This window comes from Microchirus variegatus, assembly GCF_963457635.1.
Source record: "Microchirus variegatus genome assembly, chromosome: 5".
NCBI lineage: Eukaryota > Metazoa > Chordata > Actinopteri > Pleuronectiformes > Soleidae > Microchirus > Microchirus variegatus.
Window position 1 is genome coordinate 16,372,837 of NC_139806.1, and position 26,428 is coordinate 16,399,264.

General features: G+C 41.3%; 2 protein-coding genes across 2 annotated transcripts; one reads left to right on the forward strand and one right to left on the reverse strand.

The window, feature by feature from the left end:
* Positions 1 to 12,305: 12,305 nt before the first annotated feature.
* Positions 12,306 to 19,146, reverse strand: plk3 (polo-like kinase 3). Its single transcript, XM_083890354.1, has 15 exons — positions 18,861 to 19,146; positions 17,846 to 17,953; positions 17,610 to 17,726; positions 17,228 to 17,357; positions 17,010 to 17,097; positions 16,273 to 16,368; positions 15,891 to 16,089; positions 15,583 to 15,709; positions 15,204 to 15,319; positions 14,789 to 14,909; positions 14,613 to 14,696; positions 14,228 to 14,390; positions 14,007 to 14,136; positions 13,752 to 13,862; positions 12,306 to 13,631 (listed from the first exon to the last, which is right to left on the reverse strand). Exons 1-15 carry the CDS (start codon positions 19,074 to 19,076, stop codon positions 13,434 to 13,436), a joined length of 2,004 nt encoding a protein of 667 aa, XP_083746480.1. The 5' UTR covers positions 19,077 to 19,146; the 3' UTR covers positions 12,306 to 13,433.
* Positions 19,147 to 21,646: 2,500 nt separating this feature from the next.
* LOC310927266 (cell division cycle protein 20 homolog) lies at positions 21,647 to 26,112 on the forward strand (the record flags this gene model as incomplete). The annotated part of the gene is made up of 10 exons (XM_083889560.1): positions 21,647 to 21,836; positions 22,368 to 22,504; positions 22,665 to 22,857; positions 23,056 to 23,252; positions 23,792 to 23,886; positions 23,980 to 24,217; positions 24,330 to 24,455; positions 24,582 to 24,699; positions 24,804 to 24,938; positions 26,102 to 26,112. The coding sequence occupies 10 exons, from the start codon at positions 21,647 to 21,649 to the stop codon at positions 26,110 to 26,112; spliced, it is 1,440 nt and encodes a 479-aa protein (XP_083745686.1).
* Between the last annotated feature and the right edge of the window lie 316 nt (positions 26,113 to 26,428).

Consider the following 26,428-nt stretch of genomic DNA (forward strand, 5'->3'; position numbering starts at 1 on the left):
ATATAACAGGCCAGGGTCACCTGTTTCCTCACAGTATGACTTTCATACTGCGTTACCATGTCGGTGATTCATTTTATTCATGAGTAACTAAGTCAAAACACACATAAACGGGCTAAGAAAAGAGAAAACTTAACTTAGTCTCAAACGTTTAAAAACTCATATGAACTTTAATCGGTCTTCCAGGGAATGCAAATCTGAGCTTTGTTTTTACAACACCATATGAAGATTCTAGCCCATGTGAGAATCTTTTATAGACAGAAAATAGGCTAATATATTCCACTGAGCAAACACTTTCACAGCAGTAAATACCAGACTTATCTGTCACCATGCAACTCTAACAACTCTATCTACAGTCAGCTTTATTTCAGTCTGAAGTTCATAGAAGTTATCCCACATGAATTGTAATGATTTCCTTAATGTCACATATGTTAATGGGGTGGTATAAATGCCAATTTAAAGGGGACATATTATGCAAAATCAACTTTTTAATAATTTTAATCCTTATATTTGGGACTCTGGTCCTATCAGTCGGCAAAGTGTGAAAAAAGACGACTCACTCATGTTTTTGTGGTCCTCCTCAGTCTAAGTACAGGAGATGAAAAACGCAATGTTGACCTCCGTCGCTCATTGGGACGTCACAATGCGCTAAATTCCTGGAATTGTTGTCTCGCGGAGCTCTGCTTTGTCTGTAAAACATGCAAGAGTGCTGGCGAGGGAAACAGTATCGGAAAAACCAGAATTCCACGAAAAGTTCTATTCTTGGCTCCACAGTGCAGCACAGAGTTCTACACAAACTTCCAGCCTCAGAGTATTTATCTGTCCAGTGGATACATGTTATATATGACGGCAATGTGCCTGCTAGAGCCTGCAAATGATCACTTTTCCAAATGCTAACTGCTGTTAGCTCCCAGTAGCCTCTGTGGCTGATGTCATTTCCTGTCCCTTAAGTTTGGTTTTACTTTTTTTTAAGGTGGACCTTTAAGGTGGACCTAAAGAGATACTACTAAACAGAGCGTTCTGAACAGGGCTGTTTTGGCAGGGTGATTGAACTGCTGTGGTGCTTCATCTTTATGGTATTTTGACCAAAGCATGTCACAGACATGTTCATTAGGACACCAGGGAACTAGTTTAACTTGGAGAAATATGGTATAATATGTCAAGATAATAATAATTAAGATAATTTCCTACAATGGTCTTGCAGTATTTGCTCCTCTGTTGTATTGTTTGCTTCAAACCACAGTATACATATGTAGTGTAGTGCTAGACCCTGCAAAGGTTACAGTTCACCTCACATCATCATGCAAAGGCACTTCTGGGTCTTTCAGTGTTAATTTAAAGTAGCCTCTCATTTTGGTTTCATCCAGATGCCTCATACACACAGGCAATTCTTTACAGGCTGTTTATGAAAACACAGCGTGGGTTGCTTTTGATGATGACGGTGGCATGTTTGGGACAGCCCCGCAAGTTTACTGAAATGTATTAAAGAGCATTATGAAAAGCAGGGGAGGCTTAGGTAGGGAGATCCAGAGGTGGTTTGTGGGGTGTTTTGCTGAGTAAAAGAGCCATTGTTGTCCCTCCTCCACACTCACTTTTGTTATGCACCAATGGTTTTCATCGTGATGAAACGGCTTATCTGGTTCCTCTAAGAAGAATTTCCCTGTTTCAATATTGTAGGTGTTGGAAAGTCAAATAAATGACATAATCTTAAACTCACAAGGCAAGGCAAGGTTTATTTGTATAGCACTAGTCATGCAAAGGGTAACTCAAAATGATCAAAGTCACAGAGGAAAATTGCATTTAACTTAACTAATGAATATCCAAAAACATGAACGTTACCTCAACAAGCCACGAGGTAAACCCATGTTTCCAAGGGATGTTCATAGTTATAGTCGTGTAGTGACAGAACAATTAGTTAGTCAGTAGGTTAATCTGGAATATTTGCATAATCTTCAGAACAAACATATTTACTTGTAAAACATACATTCCCTTGTGATTAACCGATAACAAATACTGGATCCAGTTTCTCAGGCTTATCCTCAGGGTGGGATGCAAGAACGGGCTGTGGACAGAAAACTCATCATTCATCATGGTTTCATCTGTAGCGACACGCAGGGCCTGAGACTTCTGTAAACAAAGGCATACAACTGTCTTAGCTGTCGGCACATGACAGCTCGACGTTTGGAAAAAACGATTCCTTTATCATGGCTATCTGAGTATGCTGTGGGTATTCCCCTCATTCCTTTACTCCTGGATTAGATTAAATTCTTCCCATCTCTTTATGTGTATTGTTAGCTTGCCTTAGGGATTTTTTATTATTATTATTATTCAGGGCCAGTAAATGATAGAGTGCTGTGTTCATGGCTTTTATATAAATCTGCCACAAGGTTCAATAATGTGCTTCTCCGTCTGTCATGACATATGACTTTTTTTGGTAATGTGCTGCCTCATTTATGCTTCTATGCAAATTCACAGTACAAGTCGGGGATTTTATTGGCAGACGTTTTTGTCTTCATGTGTGTTTTTCATAAAACCCTGCGTGTGATGGCGGGGAATCACACCGGAGGTGTTTCCCATGTTGTAAATCAAACACTTTCCCCTCATCAAAAATTAAAGCTAAAAAAAATAAATCTTGACTGAGTCGCTCCACATTGTGGGAATTCCCCCCCTCACATCAGTCACTCTGGTCTGGAAAGTGTCTGTAGCACTAAAGTTTGTTTGGGTTTATGGAGATCTGAAAGGGAAATGGTGAAAGAGTGGAGAGGAAGAGAAACAACGACTGGGGGGGGTGGGGTTGAGAGAGAGACTGTGTGAAATTAGAATATCACATGCATACTTTGGCTAATCATCAAATCATTTGTCCTTATCTCTGCATCCATTTCTACTTGGAGTTCCTTTCCATTTTGTATTTATCTACTAAATCCGTACTTCGAAATTGGGAGCTAATAAAGCCCAACCCCCCAGGGGGTTTCAAACAGGCCCACACAGCAATGGACACAGCACAAAGTGTACCATTCAGATGTGTGAGACGGCTCGATGACTGGTGCAACAACAAGCTCTTATATTCTCCAACAGAAGGCATGAAGCGCTTACATACTTGTAGTAGGAGGGTTTTTCTGTGTCTTGATTGTCGCACAGAGAAAGTAGCCTTCAAAGATTATATTCTGATTAGCAGTGAAAAGAAACATTTAGCTGAGACTTGGCCCAAATCTCACTGACTAATCTTCTGAGGTGCTGGATGAAAGGAGTAATTATACCCAAATGGAAAAGATTTTTGTGTATTTCAGTGTTAGTTTAAGTCTGAAAGTCCTTAAGATACAGAATGCCCCATGTGATTGGACCACATGGTGATCACATGGAAAGTTCCTCTTCAGGATTTACACTATAGATTTAAAAAAATAAATACGTAAAACATACTGAACTTTAAAAGTTGATGGATGGCATCAGATGACACTGCGATGAAAACAAAACTTGTCGAATAAAACTAAGCTGGAGTTGTTGCTGGGTGACAATTACACATCATTTTTGATATGATATTGTCCAGTGATAAACATATTGTGTTTTGACCCTAATGATTTTGAAAATGCTGTTCTCACAGAGTCCAGCATGACCGTGACGTGGTCAAATCACTGCCTTGCTTGTTAGTTGTTCATGGTGTCAATCATGTGAGCAGTCATCCTGCGGGACAACAGAGATCTGCTGCTATCATATGAGCTGATCTGCCCTGTTCTCAATGATCTCACTGAGCAGGAGTCGAGCTGTCATGCATCCTATCACGAGTGCTCGTGGCCACATTGTGGTCTGATGACTTTAGGGAGCTTCTGCTATGCTAAATCTCTTTTCATACTGAAAACAACAAACTTAAGATGGCCCTGTTTTTTTCTGAAAGTCTTTCTCCAGAAATTTAGAGCAATCATCAATTTCACTTGTGATCAACTGGTTACTAGTCGATGAAATCCTTTTAGAAAAAGTTAATCTGGAGCCTTTAGTACGTCCTTTGTCTCCAGACCATCTGTTTCCATGCAGTGTGTGTGTGTGTGTGTGTGTGTGTGTGTGTGTGTGTGTGTGTGTGTGTGTGTGTGTGTGTGTGTGTGTGTGTGTGTGTGTGTGTGTGTGTGTGTGTGCGTGAGTGCGTGCGTGCGTGCGTGTGTTTCTGTCTTGTCAGCAGAGTCTTTTCCTCCCAAAGACATTAGTGGATTAACAGTCTCTCACACAAGGTGTGTCCTCATAATTCAAGGGTGTGGACAGGCTGCATACAGAGAGATTAAAAAAGTATCAGTGCCTTCTGAGTTTGTCTTTCATTAATTTCTCTCAACATGCACTTACCAACCCAATTCATTGTAAACTTACTGTGTGTGTTTGTGAGGACGGAGAATTTGAGAGTCAGTTCTGAGGCATTTTGTGAGTCTGTCAGTGAGTCAATTCTCCCATTGGGTTATATTTTCTACAACTACATGATGCCACACCACATTCTGCAGCTTTTAAATCAAGCGTAAAACTGAATAAAAATGAGAACAATTAACTGAGGAGAAAGTTTTCCAATAGAAACCCTCGAAACTGCTTAATCTCCAGACATTTGCATAGAAAACTGACACTTTTCATAGAAGTTGCACTGTCTCAGCTCAGTAAAAAGCAGGACAGAAAATACAAGAGATTCTGAGAATAAATACCATTATATATGTATATACATACATATTGGATGGCATGTGTTACCACATATAACACACATAATATGAGTGATAAAAGTGGGTGGCAGTTCAATTCTACCTGAACTAAACTGAAGACCTGGAGCTGCATCTGGCATAAGTGATGGAAAAATCACACTACAGAGGTTTGTAGGGTGTTTTTGCTCAGTTTGTTTGTTGTTGTGTGGGCACTGTTACTGTCTTCCTCTGCACCTGACAAACAGGAAGGTGTCAGGTTTATATATAAATGTGTGTGTGTGTGTGTGTGTGTGTGTGTGTGTGTGTGTGTGTGTGTGTGTGTGTGTGTGTGTGTGTGTGTGTGTGTGTGTGTGTGTGTGTGTGTGTGTGTGTTGTGTGTGTGTGTGTGTGTGTGTACAAAAGGATGTTGAAGTCAATGTTTCCACAAAGTACAAAACACCCACTGTGGCAGGCAGTTGTCTGATTGCACTATTTATAGTACTTTGTCGCTTGATGTTGTGGTTCAACAATGTGCATGTGTTACTTTATGGTGCTTGTAAGTGTGTATATGTTAGTGTGTGTCCCCCCACACCCACACACACACCCAAACCCACTCACAGAGAGCGAGAGCGAGCGAGGGGGAGAATTTGGATTTTGAATGGGTGCTCAAAGGGCTGAAAGCCATCTGGACTGTTACTGTATGTTGTCATTAGGGGCAAACTATATCAGATATCAAAGGGCTGAAGATTTACCCTGATGTAGATGTACTATTTACAATCTGTTACCACAACGCTTTGCAGAAATCATGCACATATTTCTTTAATATAGGGCAGGGGTGTCAAACTCATTTTCACTGAGGGCCACATCAGCATAATTGTTACCCTCAAAGGGCCAGATGTAACTGTCATACAGAATAAATGTAACTAAATGTAACCAAATATAACTTTCTGTATTTATTACTTATTCAAGTTACAAATATGATGCATTATAAATGTAACCCAGTCCGCGATGGGGATGCCGTCAGTTTGCGGGTAACGCAATTGCCATGCATTGTGGGAAATATAGTTTATGGTCAACGCACACGCCTTAAAGCAGCATAGACCTATTTTACAGTTTTTCTCGATTGTTTACACACATTTTCTGAAAGCTTGCCTCATGCTCTCAGAACTCTACACACAAAATCCAAAAACACACACACAATGGGCAAAACCCCTCAATTCTCCTGCAAAATGAAACTTAACATTCAAAACAATGTTATTTCTTCTCAAAATGGTATTTTGTTTTCAAATGACACACACAAACCATCATATCAATAGACATGTATAAGAACCAGTTGAACACTGATGTGATCAATGTAAAACACTATGATGAATGGAAAACACTTCTTCTTCATCGATCATAATGACTTAGGCCTTTTTAAGTGTTTAGTGTTACACTTACTACAGACACTACATACATAAGTGTGTAAAATATTTTAGAATATTGTTTTTATAGGCCCTGTTATGGACTGGTGAACTGCCCAGGGTGTGACCCCGCCGATCGCCCTATGTCACCCAGCGACCCTCCGCTGGAGGATAGGGAGCTTCGGTAGATAATGGATGGATTATTTTTATACTCAAAACACACAAATACACAGTAACAAATATATTGTATTCCTATATATTTCCCACAAAAACAATATACACAGTGTACATCACAACCAACACAAAGTTGCACATAGAGTGGTCTACATACAAAACAGAACCCTTTTATGCTAACACACTGATTGCAAATTGTAAACCTGTGTGACAGGTGTTTTCCCATGTGATGAGTCAGTTTGCATAGTAGAGAAATTAACTTTAGAATTTTGAATGACAGTGTGTTCCTTGTGAACACAAGAGATTTACTTCATGAAAATTGTGCCAAATGCAGAGAATTGTGTGTAGTGTTTTGAAAAATGTGTGTTTTACAACTGCAATTTGAGTGTAAAGCAGGAATTGTGCTTGTAGTTTAGCAGAGTTGGTTCAGGGGGTTGGTGCATGTTGTGGTCATTGTGTCTCAAGTACCAGAATTTGTGTGTAAACAATTGGGAAAAACTGTAACACACCGGAGCCTTGAGTTTGTGCTATAGGGAATCTACTCCAAAATTGGCACTACTCACGGTTAAAAAAACACACACAAAGGTAACGTCAAACCTACTGGTTTAGTGGACATGTTTTCTTTGAATACCATAAGCTTTCAGACACTTAAGAACAATGCAAAGCTTTTGAAAAGACCATGAAGGTAGATATAAAATGGGGAAAACAGAGGGAAATCAGGAAACAGGTTGTAGGCTGATACTTGAGATGCTGTGAATGCAATTATTTGTGTGTATGTGTGTGTGTGTGTGTGTGTGTGTGTGTGTGTGTGTGTGTGTGTGTGTGTGTGTGTGTGTGTGTGTGTGTGTGTGTGTGTGTGTGTGTGTGTGTGTGTGTGTGTGTGATAGAAGGATGCTTCCTGTGGGAGACGTCACATGTTAAGGTAGTGTATGGGAAAGTCATAAACATCAGACATTTATGGTGGAAATGAACGTGCACATTTGAACAATGCAGTGGGATGCAGCAGGCTCAGACACAGTCATGGGAAATGAGTGTGAGCTAAGGAGCCATTTGAAGCAAAAAGCTACACACTCACACACACAAGCCTTGGCCTGTGGCCTTGGCTGGTTCACATGTGAGGAAAACGCATTACAATGGCCTCTCTCTCTCACACACACACACACACACACATGGCAGTTGGGGAGAAAGCTCTTGAGAAAACAGAAGTTTCTAATTAGGTAAAATTGTCCCACAGCAGTCGATGTCTGGCCGGATTCATTGTCTCTCATCTGCCTCCCTCCAGATGTTTGACTTCCTGACGCTTTGACGTTGGTTTTAGAGCCATTTCATGTTCATGTTGTCGCAGCAGGAGATATTGTGCTTGGTCATTAGCAGGGATGAATAATGAGCGCAGCTGAAACACCAAAGACGGAGAAGAAAAAACCAGGGCAAATATATTTAATCGGAGACACGAGATACAAGTCTCACGTTTTAATAGATTCCAAAGGTGTTGTCCTGTGTAGAGAATACATAGGAACAGGAAATGTGAGTCTAAAGGAGACAAAATGACCTGACCTTATGTACTGTGTAGTTAGTGTATGTATTTTTTTGACCAATAGTCAAGCTGTACCCTCAAGTATTCCATTATATATAGTGGGGAGGATGCAGGCGCTTAGCCTGGGACATTTAACATTTCAGTTTTAGACAATAAACAACATGTAGGTTATCTACTGTTGCCACTGTAAACTGTAAATATGAGTTCAGAGGGGCTGAAAATGTTTAATGTTGCTTGAATTGTGCTTTGTAGAGCCCTTCTTCTCAAAAAAAGTCCCTCTATCTTCAAGGGGAAATTTACCCAAAAGCACAAAAACATAACACCAAAGAAGCAAAGTTCTTGTGAGCGATATAGATTTAAACCTCTGTGTTTATTCTTTAAAAAAAGACATGATTTTATTCAACGTAGGAATCTTGTAGCTAATTCACTGACATGTAGATAGAAACTCTCATTGTCCTCTGTGCTTTTAATGGGAACCAGGGGGAGAGTTGTAAAAGGAAACACACATTTCCTGTAGGGCTGGTGTGTGACGTACATAAGTATGTGTGATGCACTGCTTGTAGCCTTAACAGGCAGCCATGTGACATCAGCAGCGGGATCTTTCATGAGGGATAAGTCACTGCCAACAAAACAAAGCACACACACACACCACAGCCAGAAAAAGATGTGGCCAAAGGTTAGTGAGACGGCAGAGCAAAGGAAGGACATCCCCTTCCTTGAATCCTTTCCTGCATGCCACCCACTCTGCCCTGCCTCACATATCCTTCCTCAAACGTTTTCACCTCAATAATGATGATTTTGTTACTGGGGGAAAAAAAAGTGAGGAAGTAAGTAGTCCTCAGAGGGAACATAATCACTTTAATGATTCTTGATACAACTGATCTTTGTGACTGTTAAAACCCAAAGCAGTGTGGAGCACAAACTCCCCAACGGCACTTATTTTCCCCATGTGAGTTGTGCATCAAGCATGCCTGAAGAAACTGAAGAAACTCTCCTGAGCTAGAGGAGCTAGACGAAACTTTTGGACTTTCCAGTAAGACAAACGATGTAATTATGAAAGTAGAACAAAAGGGAAAAAAGTTGGTAGGGAAAGGAGCTCACAGGGGAGGTGTTTTTAAGAGCTTAAAATTAAAGGAAGCAGAACAAAACGAAGAAGAAATTAAAATACACATATAAACCTCGACTTCACTGTGAGTGCATCAAAATGTATGTATTTATTTAATTGTCACACTGTAGCTTTGGATAAAAAGCTGAGGTTCTCCTCTTATCCACACATTATATATATATTATTATACATTTCCCTTGGTATCTCTACAGAAAAAGATCGACAACAACAAGAATCAAGAAACACAAGCGGTCATCTTAAGTTATCACTGTCTGCCCTATTTTCTTCCACTCTGCCTTATGAAAACTGACATGTAATTACACACCTTTCAAGTTATCAACACATCTATATTATACCCTACGCTATCTCTCTGGGAACAAACCTGCACCAACCACTTCTCTTTTTCTCCATTTCTTTTTTTGTTTGTTTTACTCTTACATTTTTTGAGCACAAGTGACGTAAGGGTTATTTTCAGCTGACGATCACATTTTTATGGTGATGGTTGAGGTCGATAGCCTCTTGTGATAGACCTGTGTTGTACATCCTCATTGCCCCTGGACCTTTTTCGTTCTTTCCACACAGTAAAGAACCAAATGACGGGGATGTGAAGCCTTGTTTTATTGTTGTTTGAAAAAAATATATATATACACTACCATTCAAAATTTTGAAATGTCCATATGTTTTAAGGAAAAACATTCCATACATTGTTAATGTGGTAAACGACTATTCTAGCTGCAAATGTCTGGTTTTTAATGGAATATGTACGTACAGGCCCATTTCCAGCAACCATCTCTCCAGTGTTCTCATGGTACATTGTGTTTACTAATCACGTTAGAAGGCTATTGGATGATTAGAAAACCCTTGAAAACCCTTGTGCAATGATGTTAGCACAGCTGAAAAACAACACGAAACGAGTGTGACTTTTAATGGAAAACACAAACAAACTGTATACGCGACGCCAAACTTTTGAACGGTAGTGTGTGTTTGTCATCAATGGCATCTTCTTTATTTTGGTATTTATGTTGTTTTTTATGTTGTGTGATGCACCAGATAAGCAATATTTGCAATAAGTACTGTATGTCAAACTAAACTCCAGAGTGCACAAAGGCATTCCACTGCAGCGTTATATTAGTATTGAGAAATAATCTCACAGTGTGACTTCCCATTTACTGTGCATGTCTGCGGTAATAACTGAGTGAAGTGAACATCTCATGCTGCATTTAAAGGTGGGGAATCAGCACATTTTGCCCTCAGAGTTTCAGCAAAGCAGCCGTGTAGTCTCGAACTGCTGCCCTAGATTCACTTTTGCAATCAGGAGATTCTCTCTCACGCTCTCTCAAACACACCCAACTAACAAGCCCATGCAGAGAGTGCTGCAAAAATCAAAATCTATTATGTTTTACGTGGATGTGCTTCTTCAAACAAAAGGCACAACATAATGGACAAATGCATGTGTGCCTTCACTCAAATGGTTCATTTCATGTGTTCTCATTCTCCAAATCACTTAACAGGCTTTTCCATCACAGTCGGGGCATCAGCAAAATTTACAAACTGTTATTAAACAGTTTATTAATCCACCGTCAATGTTTGGCCTCCATTGAGCCAGTTGTTGGCTTGAGCTGAGGTAACAGCTGTATCTTTTTTCTTTGTCATGGTATTCATTCATTCATTCATTCAAATCCGAAAGGCATGAAAATGACAGTATACACAGAAGCTCTGACAGGAAACTCTAGTCTTATCTGACAGAAAAGTGTTTTATCCAGACATTTAATTTAAAGCTTTTAAAGTTATGTATCTTTTTTTTAAGCTCTCACTGGGTCACAGTCGACAGTTATTAGAGGTGTATTTCTTTTCTTTTATGACCAAACTTCACTGAACCAGCAGCTGCAGTCATAATAACTCACATTATAACTGTTTCCTACCAGCACGGCTCTTTGATATGATTCCAGATCGTTTTAAAGTCCAGGTCAAGGCTGACTCGTTCCATTGGGAGGTTCCTACTAAAACATGAACACTTGTGCTCCGGTCAAGTGCTGATGCTGTGTTATGGGTTATGGAAGTCGGCCTTATGTATATTTTTGTTTAGCGCACATTCATTTTAATAGTGTAACTTTGGTAGACATTAAATCTGTATTCTGGGTTTTGTTTTTTCATCTGTTCTTACCCAGAATGTTAATAATTCTGGTGGTGGGCTTACATTTTAGCAGCTAACTCGATAAGTATTGAATTATCTACTTGTGCTATTGTGAGAAAAGCAAGAAAGGATGTATAATGAAGGATGAAATGATCACATGAAGCTATGATACAACCTGACCGAACCGGTTGCAGCAGTTGCTTGGTACATGGATGCAACTCATGTATATTTTTCCCCCCACTGTTATAAGAGCAAGACACTGGAAATTCCTTTAAGACTGTGTCCAATGAAATGAGCCCAGCATCAAGGACAACGCACAAGAGCTGCATTGTGTTGGGTCGTTCAGCCTTAGTAGCAATCAAGATGGTGCACAGTGTGCTTGCATAGTTACATTTTTTACAATACACCTTCATAAATGTGACCTTTAGTAATCATCTTGCCATAGCAAATGAGAAATGTCTTCTAAAGTTAGAGGGTTAAGTATCTTCCACACCTTTTGGCCCAGAGGTTTTTCACTAGTTCTTAAAACAAACAAAACGAGTAAAGCCAAGGCTTCCTTCCTACAAGACAACACAAAGAACTGCTAAAACAAATTACAGAACAAGGTGACTCATCGAGCGCTTGTGATGCCATCTCTGCCTCGCGACGAACACCACCACACTCTCTCGAAATGAATAAGCTTCAGTGCAAACGTTAAGAGTCAATTTTCCATAAACTTTATTTTGTCCCATTTTCCCCAAAACACATTTACATACAAAAGGTGATCAGAATTCCTTGTGTCAAGAACATGACATTTACAGAATAAATAAAAAAACATGTATAAATAAAAAAATAAATAAACAGGACATTATGTGCCAAAATATAAACTCTCTTGAATTGGCAGATGGCTTTCACAATGTTGGGTTTTTTGAAAACACGTACATAATACTTGCATTCCACATCACAGTTTTTAGGATACAACTCTGGGTTGAGAAAGCAATGTAAACCGAGAAGAATTACAGTACAGTACAATGGAGTACAATGTATTCTTTTTTCTTTTCCATAGTAGATATAACTGGGATAAATATTTCTGACAGTTGTTCTAAAAGCTTATACCAGGTAGTGAGTGTAGTGCTGGTGAATTTACTTTTGAACTTCACTCAAAGTACAAAAGTAAATCACACCCGTTAAACCCATTTCAGAACTCATTTGTATACAGCTTGACATTCACCAAGGGTTGCTATTGCACTAAACAGACATCCCTCAGAAAGGCACTTTTTTTATCCCCCCCCCCACCCTCCTATTCCAACAGCATTGTTTACCAGCATGTGGCACAGACACATTCACCTACTGTATGTGAAGTTAAAACTTTTAAAAACCAAAGTAAATGCCTTTTGGTATCCAATTAAAAACAAATAAAAAGTGGGTTGTAAAAGGAATTTGCCTTCCAGATTAATTCAACAAAAGAAAAAAGAAAAAGTGCAAAATTGTGTTGCTCCCATAGCCCATTTAATTTACTGTGTACCATGTCAGTGAATTTGTTTGAACAACTATCTAAGAACAAGACAACTGCAATGTTGGAGCAGAAGTAATGACTTTCCAAGCATCACCAAATAAGGCCAGGAATGTTATTTGTGCATGTGAGGTCAAGATTGTAGTGTGATCCTATAGCTGGCTCATATATAATTTGTTTCAAAAGAATTGAATGTGTGCACCCTATTTCAAAGAGGCCAGAAACCAACTGAGGGTAGGAGGGTCTCTCTCTCTTCCCAATCTAACCATACTTTCTTCCCAAAGCATCTCCACTGTAAGATCACAGGTCCAGCGCAAGTCAACAGCAGAGATGACCTTGTTGCTAAAACACCTTCGGGAAAATTGAGCCTGGAAGCATTGCAGCAGCAAGATTATCCCATTTCTGTTGCAAGCACTTTGACAGTTTTACATACATTTGAGGAAACCATGCCTGGGTTAACGGCCATCATGGGAAGTTGAAAGCTGCAGGGTTGGGGCGGTGGCGTTGGCGGCCTTGAAAAGATCCAGCCAAGAAGCAGTGGCGTCGAAAGAGTGAGGGAAGGTAATTGCAAGTTTGGGCGTTCACTTTAGGCATCTGCCCGGAGGAATCCATAAGTCTCTTATTGTGGGTATCAAAACCTTCCAGGTGGATACCTTTGAGGCAAAAGCTGTACAGGCACAAACCCTTGAGGCAGATGCTGCATTGGGCAACTTCCTGACTGCTTGACGTTAATCAAGGTCAATACATTTGATCATCCGCAGCTCAAGCACTAGTTAAGACAAGAATATTGCTCAGGATCGGAGCATCCATCCCGTCGACCCAAGAGGCGTCAGGGGCCCTCCCGGCATTGCCTTGAGAATCGATACCAACCAGTCAGGGAGCCCAAAAAGAAAGTGTCAACCAGTTAGAGGCATCAGTCGAGGCAGCCTGAGGAGGCACAGAGGTGTGCTCTCAGGCGTCAGCATGGTGTTGAAGCAGCTGCACCACATATCGTAGTCGGTGTCGTAGCTCAGGAGAGCAGCCCATCTCATTCAGCATGCTGAGGAGGTAAGTGTACGAGACGCGCTCCCGGGTGATGTAGGTGAGCAAATAGGAGTCGTCTGAGGACTTGCACAGGATGATCTTGGTGTGATCGGTGTAGAAGTTGACCTGGAAGAATACAAAAAAAAAATGGAACGAATGTAAGAAGAGGGCGCAATAATCCGACGTGAAACTCGAATTGCTTATGCAACTTCGTGGTTGTGGTATATGAACAGAGCATTTTCAAACCTGAAGAGTGCCGTTGTTGAAGAGCATTACGAGAGCATGGTCCGTCTTCACCCACTGGAGCAGCAGAGGAGGAGCACATGAGGCCTGTCCGTCACAGTTTAGATCTCCGCCCTGAGGAGGTGAGAAATGATGACGATCAAGTTAAATACCCACTCAAGTGCACTGAAACAATGATTGAAGTTGATCACCATTTTGTATTTGATTAAATCAAATGAATGACAGCAGACTGCCCACTAAAGAGTCATGTCCTCATACCTCCATGAGGTTCTCTTCCATGTAGTTGGCCATTAGCTCTACAATCTGTTTCTGGCTGCGGAGTTGCTCGGGTAGAGAGTTTGCAGCAAAGCTGAAGTGTTTGTTGTTGTTCAGGCAGTAATGGACAGTCCTGTTTAGAAAAAGAAAATCAAATGTCAGGAAAACTACTTGGAAATATAATGGTCTTGTGTGAAAACACACTTTAAACACAGTGTACATACTTGCGTTGGTCACAAAGACTGAGATGTGTTCCCTCATTGAAGAGCACACCGATACTTTTGTTTGACAGCTGGTAGCCAAACCCGTATTTGTTAGAGTAGTCGACCCATTTAGTGACCCACAGGAAGGACTGTGGTTTGGACAAACAGGGTGGGTTTCTGGTGCCTGAAGAGAAAACGACAACGTTTAGGGATCGTGTTAGGATTTCCCAGCGTGGAATTTAATCACATTTTATTGATTCTTACTACTCGAGTAGCATTTACTGCTGTTCTGGTGCTTTGTAGCCAAACTCTCAAGATTGTAAAAATAATACTCAAGAACTTATGATGCAAGCTATAAGAACCCAGTCATTCTTAAAGTCTTAAAGTCTACTTTGTGCTCTCCTACCTGCAGGCATTGTGTCCAGGCAGCCTTTGAGAACTTTCATGGCTGATTCAGCAACAGCCGCAGGGGTCAATACATCTTCACAAGCTGGAGGAAAAAACAATGAGAAAATATACATTATACAACAATACATACAAGACAAACGCATGCATATGTTCAAAAGAAGTGCCGACACGTACGTTCAGTGCTGCTGGCCATGGTGCCCTTAAAGGAGCGAGAGAGGGATTTCCTGGACTCTTCCTCGGCAGGAGTCTGTTCGAGAGGCACAGAGCTGACCAGCTGACCAGTGGGAGAGGGCACCTGCACAGCAACAACAAGACACATTCAGGTAATGAGAAACGATTATAAGTATCTGTTGTTTGTTGGTCTAGTAGTCAAAAAACAAGGGAAGGCACAAATATGCAGCTTCATGCCACAAAAATGTGACCTAAAATGTGTTTCGCTGAACAAACATTGAGCAGTTAAGGCATAACAAATGACACTAAAAGTGCTATAATAATTCCAGCCATCGCCATGAAAATATGCAAATATGCTTCTTCAGATTAGCTGGTAACTTTATTAGGAGTTCTCCATTTTTATATATAAATGGTGTACCTCATTGGGTCCAACGGTCTTGTAACTGATCTGGCGGTTGATTGAACATTTAACGATGCCGGACACCAGCTTGGAAATGTCCTTGTCGTCCTTCTCCTCACATGGAATCTTTTCCACTGAAACGCATAACATCAAAAATATGTCAATGATCCCTGTAGAAAGCATCTCAAAGCCAGAGAGCCTATTCTTAGAAACACTTCAAGGAAACTGAATAGCATCCATGTTTGTTCGTGTTCATTCCTTTTAAAACAAATGTTGTCACGAGGGAAAACTGGACGAACGAGATATCCAACATGTATAGTTTCAATTACAAAAGGTCAAACATGTCACCAAGGAGAACATTCTCCATTGCGTCAGACGATGTGCCGCTTGCTTTTACCTTTTGCTTTCTTCTTGCCAAAGAAGCTCTTGGCCATTTTAGCAAAGAATTTCTTGGCAGGGCTTGGGGGGTGGAGCTCTGGCACCGTCACACAGCTGTTGGGAGGAAGCTTATCGGGAGTATAACCCTAGAGGAGGGAAACGCAGAAGAAAAAGACAAAGGGTAAGGAAGATGCAGGAGGAGGGAGAAAGGACCCAATGATCCGTCAAGTACTGATGTCATACTTTTAGTTTCACACCAAATGTTTCCATTCTCTATAAAAGGCATTTGATTTGTTTCCACACGCCAACGCAATTGGTTTGACATACTTTGGTGAAGAAGTCGTGGTTGAGAATCTGATCCAGTGAGAGTCTGTCATTGGGGTTTTTCTGCAGGATGCCCGAGATGAGTTTCTGTGCCGCAGGGGAAAGTGTGGAGGGCAGGTTGTACCGAACTTCTTTTATGCACTTGTAGGTCTCCTTGAGGTCAAGCGTCTCAAAAGGAGGGCTGCCACACATCAGCGTGTACCTGAATATCAGTAAACAGTCAAGTCAATATTTACTACCATGCTAACATTTCTGATTATTCATCATCTGACTGCTGTTGGGGTGTAATGTCCTAATTTCAACTCTGAAAAAAAACAAATGAATGCGACCTAAAAAGAGACCATAAATTTATTTTTATAAATAACTGGAGAAAGCAAACACTCACATGACACATCCAAGAGACCAAACATCCGACTCCGTGCCATGGCCCTGTCTGTTGAGCACCTCAGGGGCCAAATAGTTCGGAGTCCCGCAAATTGTTCTGAAAAAAACAATAACAAAATTAATTTAATTGCATGGTTCTCTTTTCCCCCCTTCTCTGTTCAGTACATGTATCACTCAGACAAGGAAGTAGTAGCTGAAGCATTTTTCTCCTCGTCACAGCAGCTCTTCTGGTATTCCACAGGAAGGTGTCAAGCGGTATCGAAACTATGCTCTGAACATTGCGTTCAACTGCCACTTGGAAACCAGTTAGTTTGGTTCTTACTGAGGGGGGGGAGCAAGAGGTGGAAGGAACAATGTGCTTTAGCACATGATGTAAGGGTTTTAATTCAAGATGCATTATGCAAGACTAGATTAACACAGAGACGTGGAAACTGTTCAATAATTAAAGTCTATATACACACATTCAGGTGACTAAAAAAAAACCATAGATAGTTTTATTGGAATGTTGTGACTTAAAGTTGGTCAGTGAGTTTTAACTGAAACTGATGTAACAGACCCTTTTCTCTACAGAAAATGGGACAGGTTGAACTAAATATTTGACACTTTCACCTGAAAAGCTGCCTACAAGTTTCCCATATTTTAAATGTTTCCAGCATATAGCATTGCTCAAACAACAAATTTGAAAGATGGCCTCAGACTTTTTTTTTTGCACAGTACTGTAAATAAATAAAGACTAACTTTTTCCTCTGTTCGACCGTTTCCAGTTTAGCAGCGAGGCCAAAGTCTCCCAGCCGTAGTTCCATGTTCTCGTTGACAAAGAAGTTGCCTGAAAGAGACAATAATACATGTGTCCAGTCAGCATTCCACAGATAACATGTGCCTGCCCAAGTCACAGCAGATTCCTGGGATGCCAATCATTGTATCCATAGACGAGGTTCGTCAGTGAGATGATATACCTAGTTTGAGGTCTCTGTGCAGGATGCCTCTGTTGTGGAGGTACTTGAGGCCAGATATGATCTGTCTCAGGTAATATCGCACTTCTGGCTCTGTGAGCGTGTGTCTGGCCTTCCAAATGTGTGCCAGCGACTGCAGAGACAAAGCAACAAGGGAATCATCACCCTCACATCCATCAGTGGAACAACACTGCTGCACTCACACACACACCACACTCTGCAGTAGCACATAAATGAGCTGCTGCTGTAAATCAGGAGGGTGCCAGCGAGTCTGGGTCAATAGCTATTTCACAGTTGGATACAAAGAAAGTATTGCATTGTGTTTTGTTTCGATGGCATGGCAATCAAAGAAAGCTACACACACATCTGAATTCTGAGGTCTCACCTTCCGACTGCAGAGCTCGAGGAATATGTAGATGTTTTCTTGGTCTTCAAAGTGATGAGAGAATTTGACCACATGCTTGTGTGACAGGGTTTTGTGTAGTTCAATCTCATTTGTGATCTGTCAAAAAAAAAAAAAAGAGATCTGATCAGTTTGTTTGTTCATATAAAACAAACATATCTAGCCATGCAGTGTCCTCTTTGGAAGAGGGACTGGTAAACAAGCAGCGTCACACGTACCTTGTCTCTTTGGTGAGGTTTGGACACCCTGCTCTGTGGAATCACCTTGACGGCATACATTTTGTTGGTGGTGAGGTCTGTCATCTCGTAGCATCGAGCAAAGCCACCCTAAGGGGGAGGTAAACATCAGGATCAGGTTAAAGCAGCAGGTCAAAAACCTGCAGTGAAAATTATCCCATCATGACATTTCTCATGTTAAGGCAAATGGGAAATCCAGAATTTAAACACATTTACAAATAAACTCCACTCAGGTGAAATGTTATAATCGGCATCTTGTGTCGCCTTGGGTGTTTCTGTATGCAGCTTAAAACCGACATGCATCATGTTTACTGCTGTACATCGGTGCGTTCATAGATGCATTTGAGAATCTTATGAGCACATAACATTGAGGATGAGGCAAAGCAGTCCTGCTGCATTCATTGTATTGGCGGAGACGGTTTCCAGCTCTGCGGCAGCAGAAGGGAGAGAGAGCACAGACTTGGCTCTCTGCCTGACGCAGCGAATAAATGGACCAGCAACATGTTGATGGCCTCTCCATTCATACACTGCACATGTACATACAGAGTGGGGGGGGGGGGGTGGCAATCGTAATAGTGACGGAGAGGAACAGTGGCGTTGGCTGACATATGGGGTTAAGTGTTCGGATGACATTTTAAAAACACACAGAATCCAGTGAAGCAGGGACTGTTCGTGCAATGCTGCCAATCATGTGTGCACTCCTGAGCTGCATGGGCACACCTTGCGCCTGATTCATCCAACAGTGACGCGCACCATAGCCACGAGGTCCCCCCCCCCACCTCCCCCCGCCCCCCTCCACCCAGACCCGCATCAAGTAACGCACCTGGAAAAACAGCTCATCAGGGTTTTTTTTTTTTTACTTATTGACAGTACCTCTGCCAAAAACAGCGACTCACTCAATCTCACATTCCGCCTTTGATGCCGTACAATTTAAAAAAAAAAAAAAGAATGACTCCAATGAGGCGAGACATTCACATGTGATGAGAAATTTCCGTACCTTTCCCAACAGCTTCCCTTTAGTGTAGGATCTCCCGGTCTTGAGGTCTGTCACCACCTGGGCCAGCTCTGGTTTGGTCTGTTCGGGTTTATTCCTGGTGGTTTTCACCGGCGCAGAGGACTGCTGGGCTCCACGTTCCGGAGCAGGCTTAAATAAATCCGCGTTCATGGCGTGGCACGAAATACGCTGCGCCGCGGTGAAACAACCGGTATCCATTAAACACGGAGGCAGAAACGACACGATGGTGAATAAATATCCTCACTCTCTCTCTCTCTCTCTCTCTCTCTCTCTCTCCCTCCCTCTCGTCCGCCTTCTTTCTTTGCTTCAGTAGTGAGTCGGGTGCGTGGAGTCTTGCTTGTCTCCTCCAGCTGTCTCCATCTGGCATATCCGACTGAACGCGACTGCCTCCCCTTTATAGGCGAGGCTACGTCATGGAGCGGGCGGGGACGCACCGGTGGAGAAAGTCCAGACGATTTGCTCACAGACTCAGTCAGAGACAGCTCCAGCCTTTCTGGGGCTCTACACGCTTCTGAGTGTCATGTGACCCGGGGCTCTTGGACCTTCCCCTAAACCCCCAAACAGCGTCACAACTGTACAACGTGTAATCTTTGCTCTGTTGCTGCTTGTATTTGACGATCGGATGGTGTTAACTCAGTCAACCTCCTCTGATCAAGTCTAGCACACATGTCAGCCAAGAATGAAAGTGTCACTTCAATGAAGTCTGTCCTTCGGTTCCCCCTGGATGGCTGTTGTCAGTGTTCACACACTGTATGAAGTATAAATGAGATCCGTTTATTGTCATATTCAGCACAATGCTGTGGCCACAAACTGGAGAAAAATACATCATGGAAAAACAACAACAGACAATTATAAAGGTTTCGCAACATACAGCAATTAAATAAAAATAAGGTGTTTCTGTTTTTAATTAAAATGGGAAATGTTGCATTTGTTTGTTTTAAAGCTAGTCACATATTATTGCACCTTTAACCTTTAAAGTACAAATACTGTGTGACTGTACAAAATCTGCGTATGCTTTATCCATTTACACGCTTCATCATGGGGTTAAGTGTCTTGTTCAAAGACACACACAGACTAGCAGAGCCGGGATATGACCCCACAACCTTCCACTTGAAAGACAACTCACCCTACCACTGATATACTATGGATCTACCTGTATTTCATACTTTTACTTTTAAAAGTATAATAAATGTATATCAAAAAATTACTTTTGATACGTAAGTACAATAAATGTCATATACCTGAAGTAATATTATGAAAAGTTATTTCAACTTCCAAGAATTTCCTGGTAAGATACTTGTACTTTTACTAAAGTATCCATTTTATGTACTTTATACAAGACTGCAGATTACATAATATTAGATAGTTTTATTTCAAATTCTAAATAAATACAAGGAAAAAAATGTCTCATCATGTGCTAGTCTTCAGTGGTCTTCACCTTCGACTGAAATACCTCAGATGTCCTCATAAAATGCAGCATAAATTAGCCGTGTTTTAAAACATGTCACATGTTTTGGGTTTTTTGGCCTCACAGTTATATGAGGAAATATAACTGTACGTCAATGACAGGGCAGAAGCTAAAAGATAGTATTTGGTGAACTGGTTTTTCTGCAGGTGAAGAAAAGTATGAAGTTCTCTTGACTTTTTAATTATTGTAATGTTGTTAATTATATTAGATAACCGAGTATTTGATTTTCTTTATCTCATCAGATAACACATAGGGAGAACAGGATTTAATTAGGATTTGTGTCAGGCAACACCGCCATCTACTGGATGATGAGTAATGTCTCACCCAAACTGCATGCGCTCAATTAACAGGGTCAACTTCAAAGCTCTTCCACGGACAAATAGTTCCATCTCCTGCAACAGTCAGAACAGTTAAAATAACAACTAGTGAAGTACAGTATAGTTCACTAGGTTTTATTTAAGTAAGTAATAAAGTATGAGAAACAAGCACAGAGTCCGCATAACCGTGTGCAGCGACCAGCTCTTTGTAATTGGGAGCAAACACCAGTGACGAGGTCTAAAAGACACAGTTAACAAGTAATCCATGTTGTCAGTTTTAAGTTCAGTTCTCAAAACCAAATAAAAGCAACAACATTATCTGATGATTGTCATAAAAACACAAGAATGTATCAGGCTGCCAAAAAGTTTAAAGTTATGACGTTTCAGGCAGAGACTCTGGGCGTGGCCTGTCATTGAGTGGGCGTGTCTCCAGGGAGGGCCGTGTGCGTCACTCTCTGTTGCCCCGCGCATGCGCTGTTTACATTCGAACTGTTGCAGGTGGAGGTAAGTGGAAAATCTGAGTTCTCCGCGTTTTCTGGAAAAAGTCACTTCTATATTTTAATTTTGGGACAACAACAGAGTCACGTTTGATTTCATTTGATGAAGCGATAGCAAATGGATGAATGTCTGTGTAATATGCTTTTATTTTGCCACTCTACGTAGATTTAACTTTTAACGGGATAAAGCTACCAACTGGTATGCATATTTGCGTTAAGGCGACTTTAATTAGAATTAAATAGTGTCGCCTTAACTAATATTATTGTGGTGACTGACTATAGTACATTTTTGTACAACTCATTTATTGAGCTGTAGTCCTCAAATGAAACATTTACTGGCTCAAACCAGCTGCTAACGTAGTGCTAACTGCCGCTTAGCTAACATAGCTAACAGTGCGCAGCCGTTACTAGCTTTTGTAAGTAAACACTGTAGATTAAAGTTAACACGTGTATTCTTTATTCCATTCCTGTGAAGATTTGGATGAAATGGCACAGTTTGGGTTCGAGAACAACATTTCCAGTATCCTGAAGCCGGACATGACCTCCACAAACGCTCCTGTGGCGAGGGGGCAGAGGAAGACCAGCTCCTCCAACACCGCTGGCCTCAGCTGTTTGTGTCCGGGAAAATCTGCCAATGTGTCGCTGAGTTCCTCCAAAACATCGAGCAAAACCCCAGGTAATGTACTTGATACAAGAGCAATGTTACCCCTGCACATTATATATAGATTGTTACAGATTGTTGTCATGTTTACAGCTGTTCAAGAGACAGTATAAAACACACATCCTAAATCCCCATCCCCACCCACAGTCTCTACAACAGATTAAGAAAGGAGTCATGAACAGGGAAAAAAAGATTAAGTGTTGTTCATACAATTGAAGAATTCCAAACATACGCACTGTACATTCATGACACGAATGTACACAGGGGAGACACTTCACTAATTACTGGAGAAGAACAAGTGTCTCGTCTTAGTTCTGTATTTGAAGGCTCTGTACCTTTAGTGGGAGTTTTCCCGTGTAAATGTCCTTTTAGACGTTGTCGATTGGTCCCGTATCAGTTGGTCAGCGGCCTTCACCAACTCTTACAGAGCCTTCCTACACTATGCAGAGCAGCTTTCCGTACTATCCCGCTGCAGCTGTAGGTGGACAATATCTCTGTACTGTTCTTATAAATTATATTTATATCTGTATATGTTTTGTTTCATAGGCAAAGGAAAAAAACAAATGCCGTCCAAGGTCGGCGCTGACCGCTTCATTCCCACCAGAAACGGTAAACATATGGAGGTGGCAAGTTTCCTGCTCACAAAGAAGAATGAGCCCGTGGACACAAACAATACAACATCAGTAAGTAAAGTTTGACCTCCTCCTCTGCACTGCAGCAGCAGGTGTTCTTACAGTTCTATCTAAGCTTTACGTGTTGTAGTTTTTCAGTACGTCGTCCAGAATAAGTGACCTCTTTTAGATGCTTTAGATGAGTTAATTGTTGACTGTATAACACCAACAGGAAAAGCAGAAAGCCTGGTCTGTTGCATTAAACGGATTCGACATCGATGAGGCAAAGATCCTGCACTTTGGCGGTCAAAACAACTCAAAAGGCCTCTACAGTCAGGCTGCAACTTCCTCGGTCAAGAGGACGAGATGCATATCTTCAACTCCTGACAGAATCTTGGATGCTCCCGGGCTTCTAAATGATTTCTGTAAGTTGAGCACTTCAGTGTTTCCAATTTTTTTGTGGACAGTCCCATTTTGTTCTTGAACAGGAATATATCCATAATTAATGTTTCATATATGTACAGCAATCTGAGGAAGATGGATAACGTCCAATACATGAGACTACAGCGCTAGAAAAAGATCAGTGTAAATCAAAGTTCTCATTTCTACATATTCTTCTACAGATTTGAATCTGCTTGACTGGAGCAGCCGAAATGTTCTTGCTGTGGCTCTTCACAACAGTGTTTATCTGTGGGATGCCACTCAAGGAGACGCCACTCTTCTTACGAAAATGAAACATGAAGAGGGCTACGTCTCCTCGTTGTCCTGGGCCAACGAGGGAAGCCACCTTGCTGTCGGCACCAGTGAATGCACAGTTCAGGTCAGTGTGTGGTGATGTACACATGGACCCTGAGTTCATGAGGATGCCTGGAAGTTACTCTCTCCCCCTCTTCCGGCAGGACTCTGCTTTTCTTTCTGTTGTTCTTCTTCTCTATTTCATTTCCTCATCTTTGGGTAATTTATATAAAGTATCAGAGATTATCTGAATTTTTTTCATCCAGGTAATATACATTTGCATAGTGTAGGAGCAGGTGCAGTGACCCACGAGTGAATGGGAGACTGCAGTTAAAGGCGCTGAGAGTTTTTATATCCACACCGCGTTTGAGGAGGACTTCTGCTAACTGTGGCTCCTGTGCATCATGGAGCCATATTTTAGACGCATCGAAAAATTTGAAAAGACTACTTGAGTGAAACTATTTTCGGTTTTGACTCCATAATTCTTTACTCTACACGTGTCATTTTGTTCACATGTTCTCAGCCCCTTTTTTCTAACGCGTGTAATGTGTGAAGACAAGAAATGTTGAATTTGCTTTGCAGGATCTTTTACTGACTGGTTGTTCTTTTGTTCTCTTTTCTCAGTTGTGGGATGTTGAAAACCACAAGCGTTTACGTAGCATGGGCGGCCACATAGCTAGAGTTGGGAGCCTGAGCTGGAATGACCATATCCTATCCAGGTACAGTTGTTTCCTCGTCTCATTTTAAGACCATTCATTCAAATGGTTTTGATTTTTTGATGGACTAAAAGTCATGTTTCCTATCCCCCTCAGTGGCTCTAGATCAGGGAACATTCACCATCATGATGTGAGGGTGGCAAACCATCATATCGCCACAATCTCTGGCCACTCACACGAGGTGTGTGGGCTGAAGTGGTCTCCAGATGGGCGATACTTGGCCAGTGGGGGCAATGACAACTTGGTGTGTGTGTGGCCCCGTGTGCAGGACGGAAGCACCAGCAACGGGAGCCAGCCGGTCCACTGCTGGAGCAAACACCAAGGAGCTGTCAAGGTAGACAACTACAGTGTATACTTGTTTCACTGGACTCTGTGATGACATGGTTATATTTGTCATGAATATTCTGTTATAGGTGTGTAAAATCTATTTGGATGTGTTGTTGTAGGCTTTAGCCTGGTGTCCATGGCAGCCAAACGTCCTGGCATCTGGAGGCGGTACCAGTGATCGTCGCATCCTAATCTGGAATGTAGACAGTGGCTCCTGCCTCACTTCTCTTGACACTCGGTCCCAGGTACTGCACGCTGATACATTCTTGTGTTTTTGTGATAACCATCAGATAATGTTGTTGCTTTTATTTGCTTTTGAGAACTGAACTTCAAACTGACAACATGGATTTCTTGCTCGCTGTGTCTTTTAGATCTCTTCGCTGGTGTTTGCACCCAATTACAAGGAGCTGGTTTCTGCCCACGGTGATGCCCACAACAACGTTGTCATCTGGAAGTATCCAACGCTCACCAGAGTCGCAGAGCTCAACGGTATGTCATTGTTTTGAGAGGACAGACTCTGTGCTTGTTCCCAATGCTTTACATTGAATAACACCTAGTGAACTATACTTGAATGTCATTTCTGTTTGTTTTAGGCCACGAGGACCGAGTTCTCAACTTGACTCTGAGTCCAGACTGCTCCACCGTTGCGACTCTTGCAGGGGATGAAACCGTTCGTCTGTGGAAGAGCTTTGTGGTCAAGCCTGTTAAGAAGAGGGCCAAAGAAAGGAGTGCATTTCATCATTCAATTAGATAATTATTATATTTATTTTTTATTATGGATTATGCAAATTATAAACTGTGACTGTAAATATGTAAATAAAAATCAGTAACCGTATTTAACCAGAGTCATGTTGTGGGCTGTTTATTTCTTCTTTACTGTATGGAAGAAGAATATTTGTTTCCATTCAGTTTGACATAATTTACAGCAACATTTCTTAGCTGGATGGACTGGCCAATTGTTCAGGGTGTGACGCCGCCTATCGCCCTGTCAGCTCCGATTGACACAGCACCCTGCACGACCCTCATGGGGAAGATCAAGTGGCAGAAGATGGATGGATTTCTTAGCTGGACTATGTTGCATTTAGTGTTTGCATGATCTGACATAATTAAGTCCAAATTCTCATGTTGCTCTTCAACAGTTAAATCTGAATAAGAAAACCTTAAGTCAAAGGACAAAGTCATCATTACTGATAACGGTACATGTGCTTCTGCCTCCATGAGAGAAACGTTGGCGACCGGAACACCTCAGGGGTGTCTGTAAGATGGTACTGACCCAGAGAGCAATTAGATTTGAGCCAGATCCATCCTCGTGTCAGCTGATCCAGCAGAATTTTATTTATTTCACTTTGATGAGAAAGATCGCTCGATTAGTTTCACTCAGTCTCTGTTGAGAGTACACCAATGAACACAGTGTAAGTCACCGCCTAATTATGCAAAATCACAATATCGTAATAAACAGTGTAACGTTATTTCCCACTGGTCTTAAAGTGGAACATTTTATGTGTGGCACGTGTTAAACGTGTGCACGCCACAACTGCTTTCCAAATGAGACAGACCTTTATCTAAAATGTATCTTCTTTCAAATGATAAATAAATACAAGGAAAAAAATGTCTCATCGTGCTAGTCTTCAGCGGTCTTCACCTTCGACTGCAATACCTCAGATGTCCTCATAAAATGCAGCATAAATTAGTCGTGTTTTAAAACATGTCACGTTTTGTTTTTTTGGCCTCACAGTTATATGAGGAAATATAACTGTACGTCAATGACAGGGCAGAAGCTAAAAGACAGTATTTGGTGAGCTGATTTTTCTGCAGGTGAATAAAAGTATGAAGTTCTCTTGACTTAAATGATATTAGATAACCGAGTATTTGATTTTCTTTATCTCATCAGATAACACATAGGGAGAACAGGATTTAATTAGGATTTGTGTCAGGCAACACCGCCGTCTACTGGATGATGAGTAATGTCTCACCCAAACTGCATGCGCTCAATTAACAGGGTCAACTTCAAAGCTCTTCCACGGACAAATAGTTCCATCTCCTGCAACAGTCAGAACAGTTAAAATAACAACTAGTGAAGTACAGTATAGTTCACTAGGTTTTATTTAAGTAAGTAATAAAGTATGAGAAACAAGCACAGAGTCCGCATAACCGTGTGCAGCGACCAGCTCTTTGTAATTGGGAGCAAACACCAGTGACGAGGTCTAAAAAACACAGT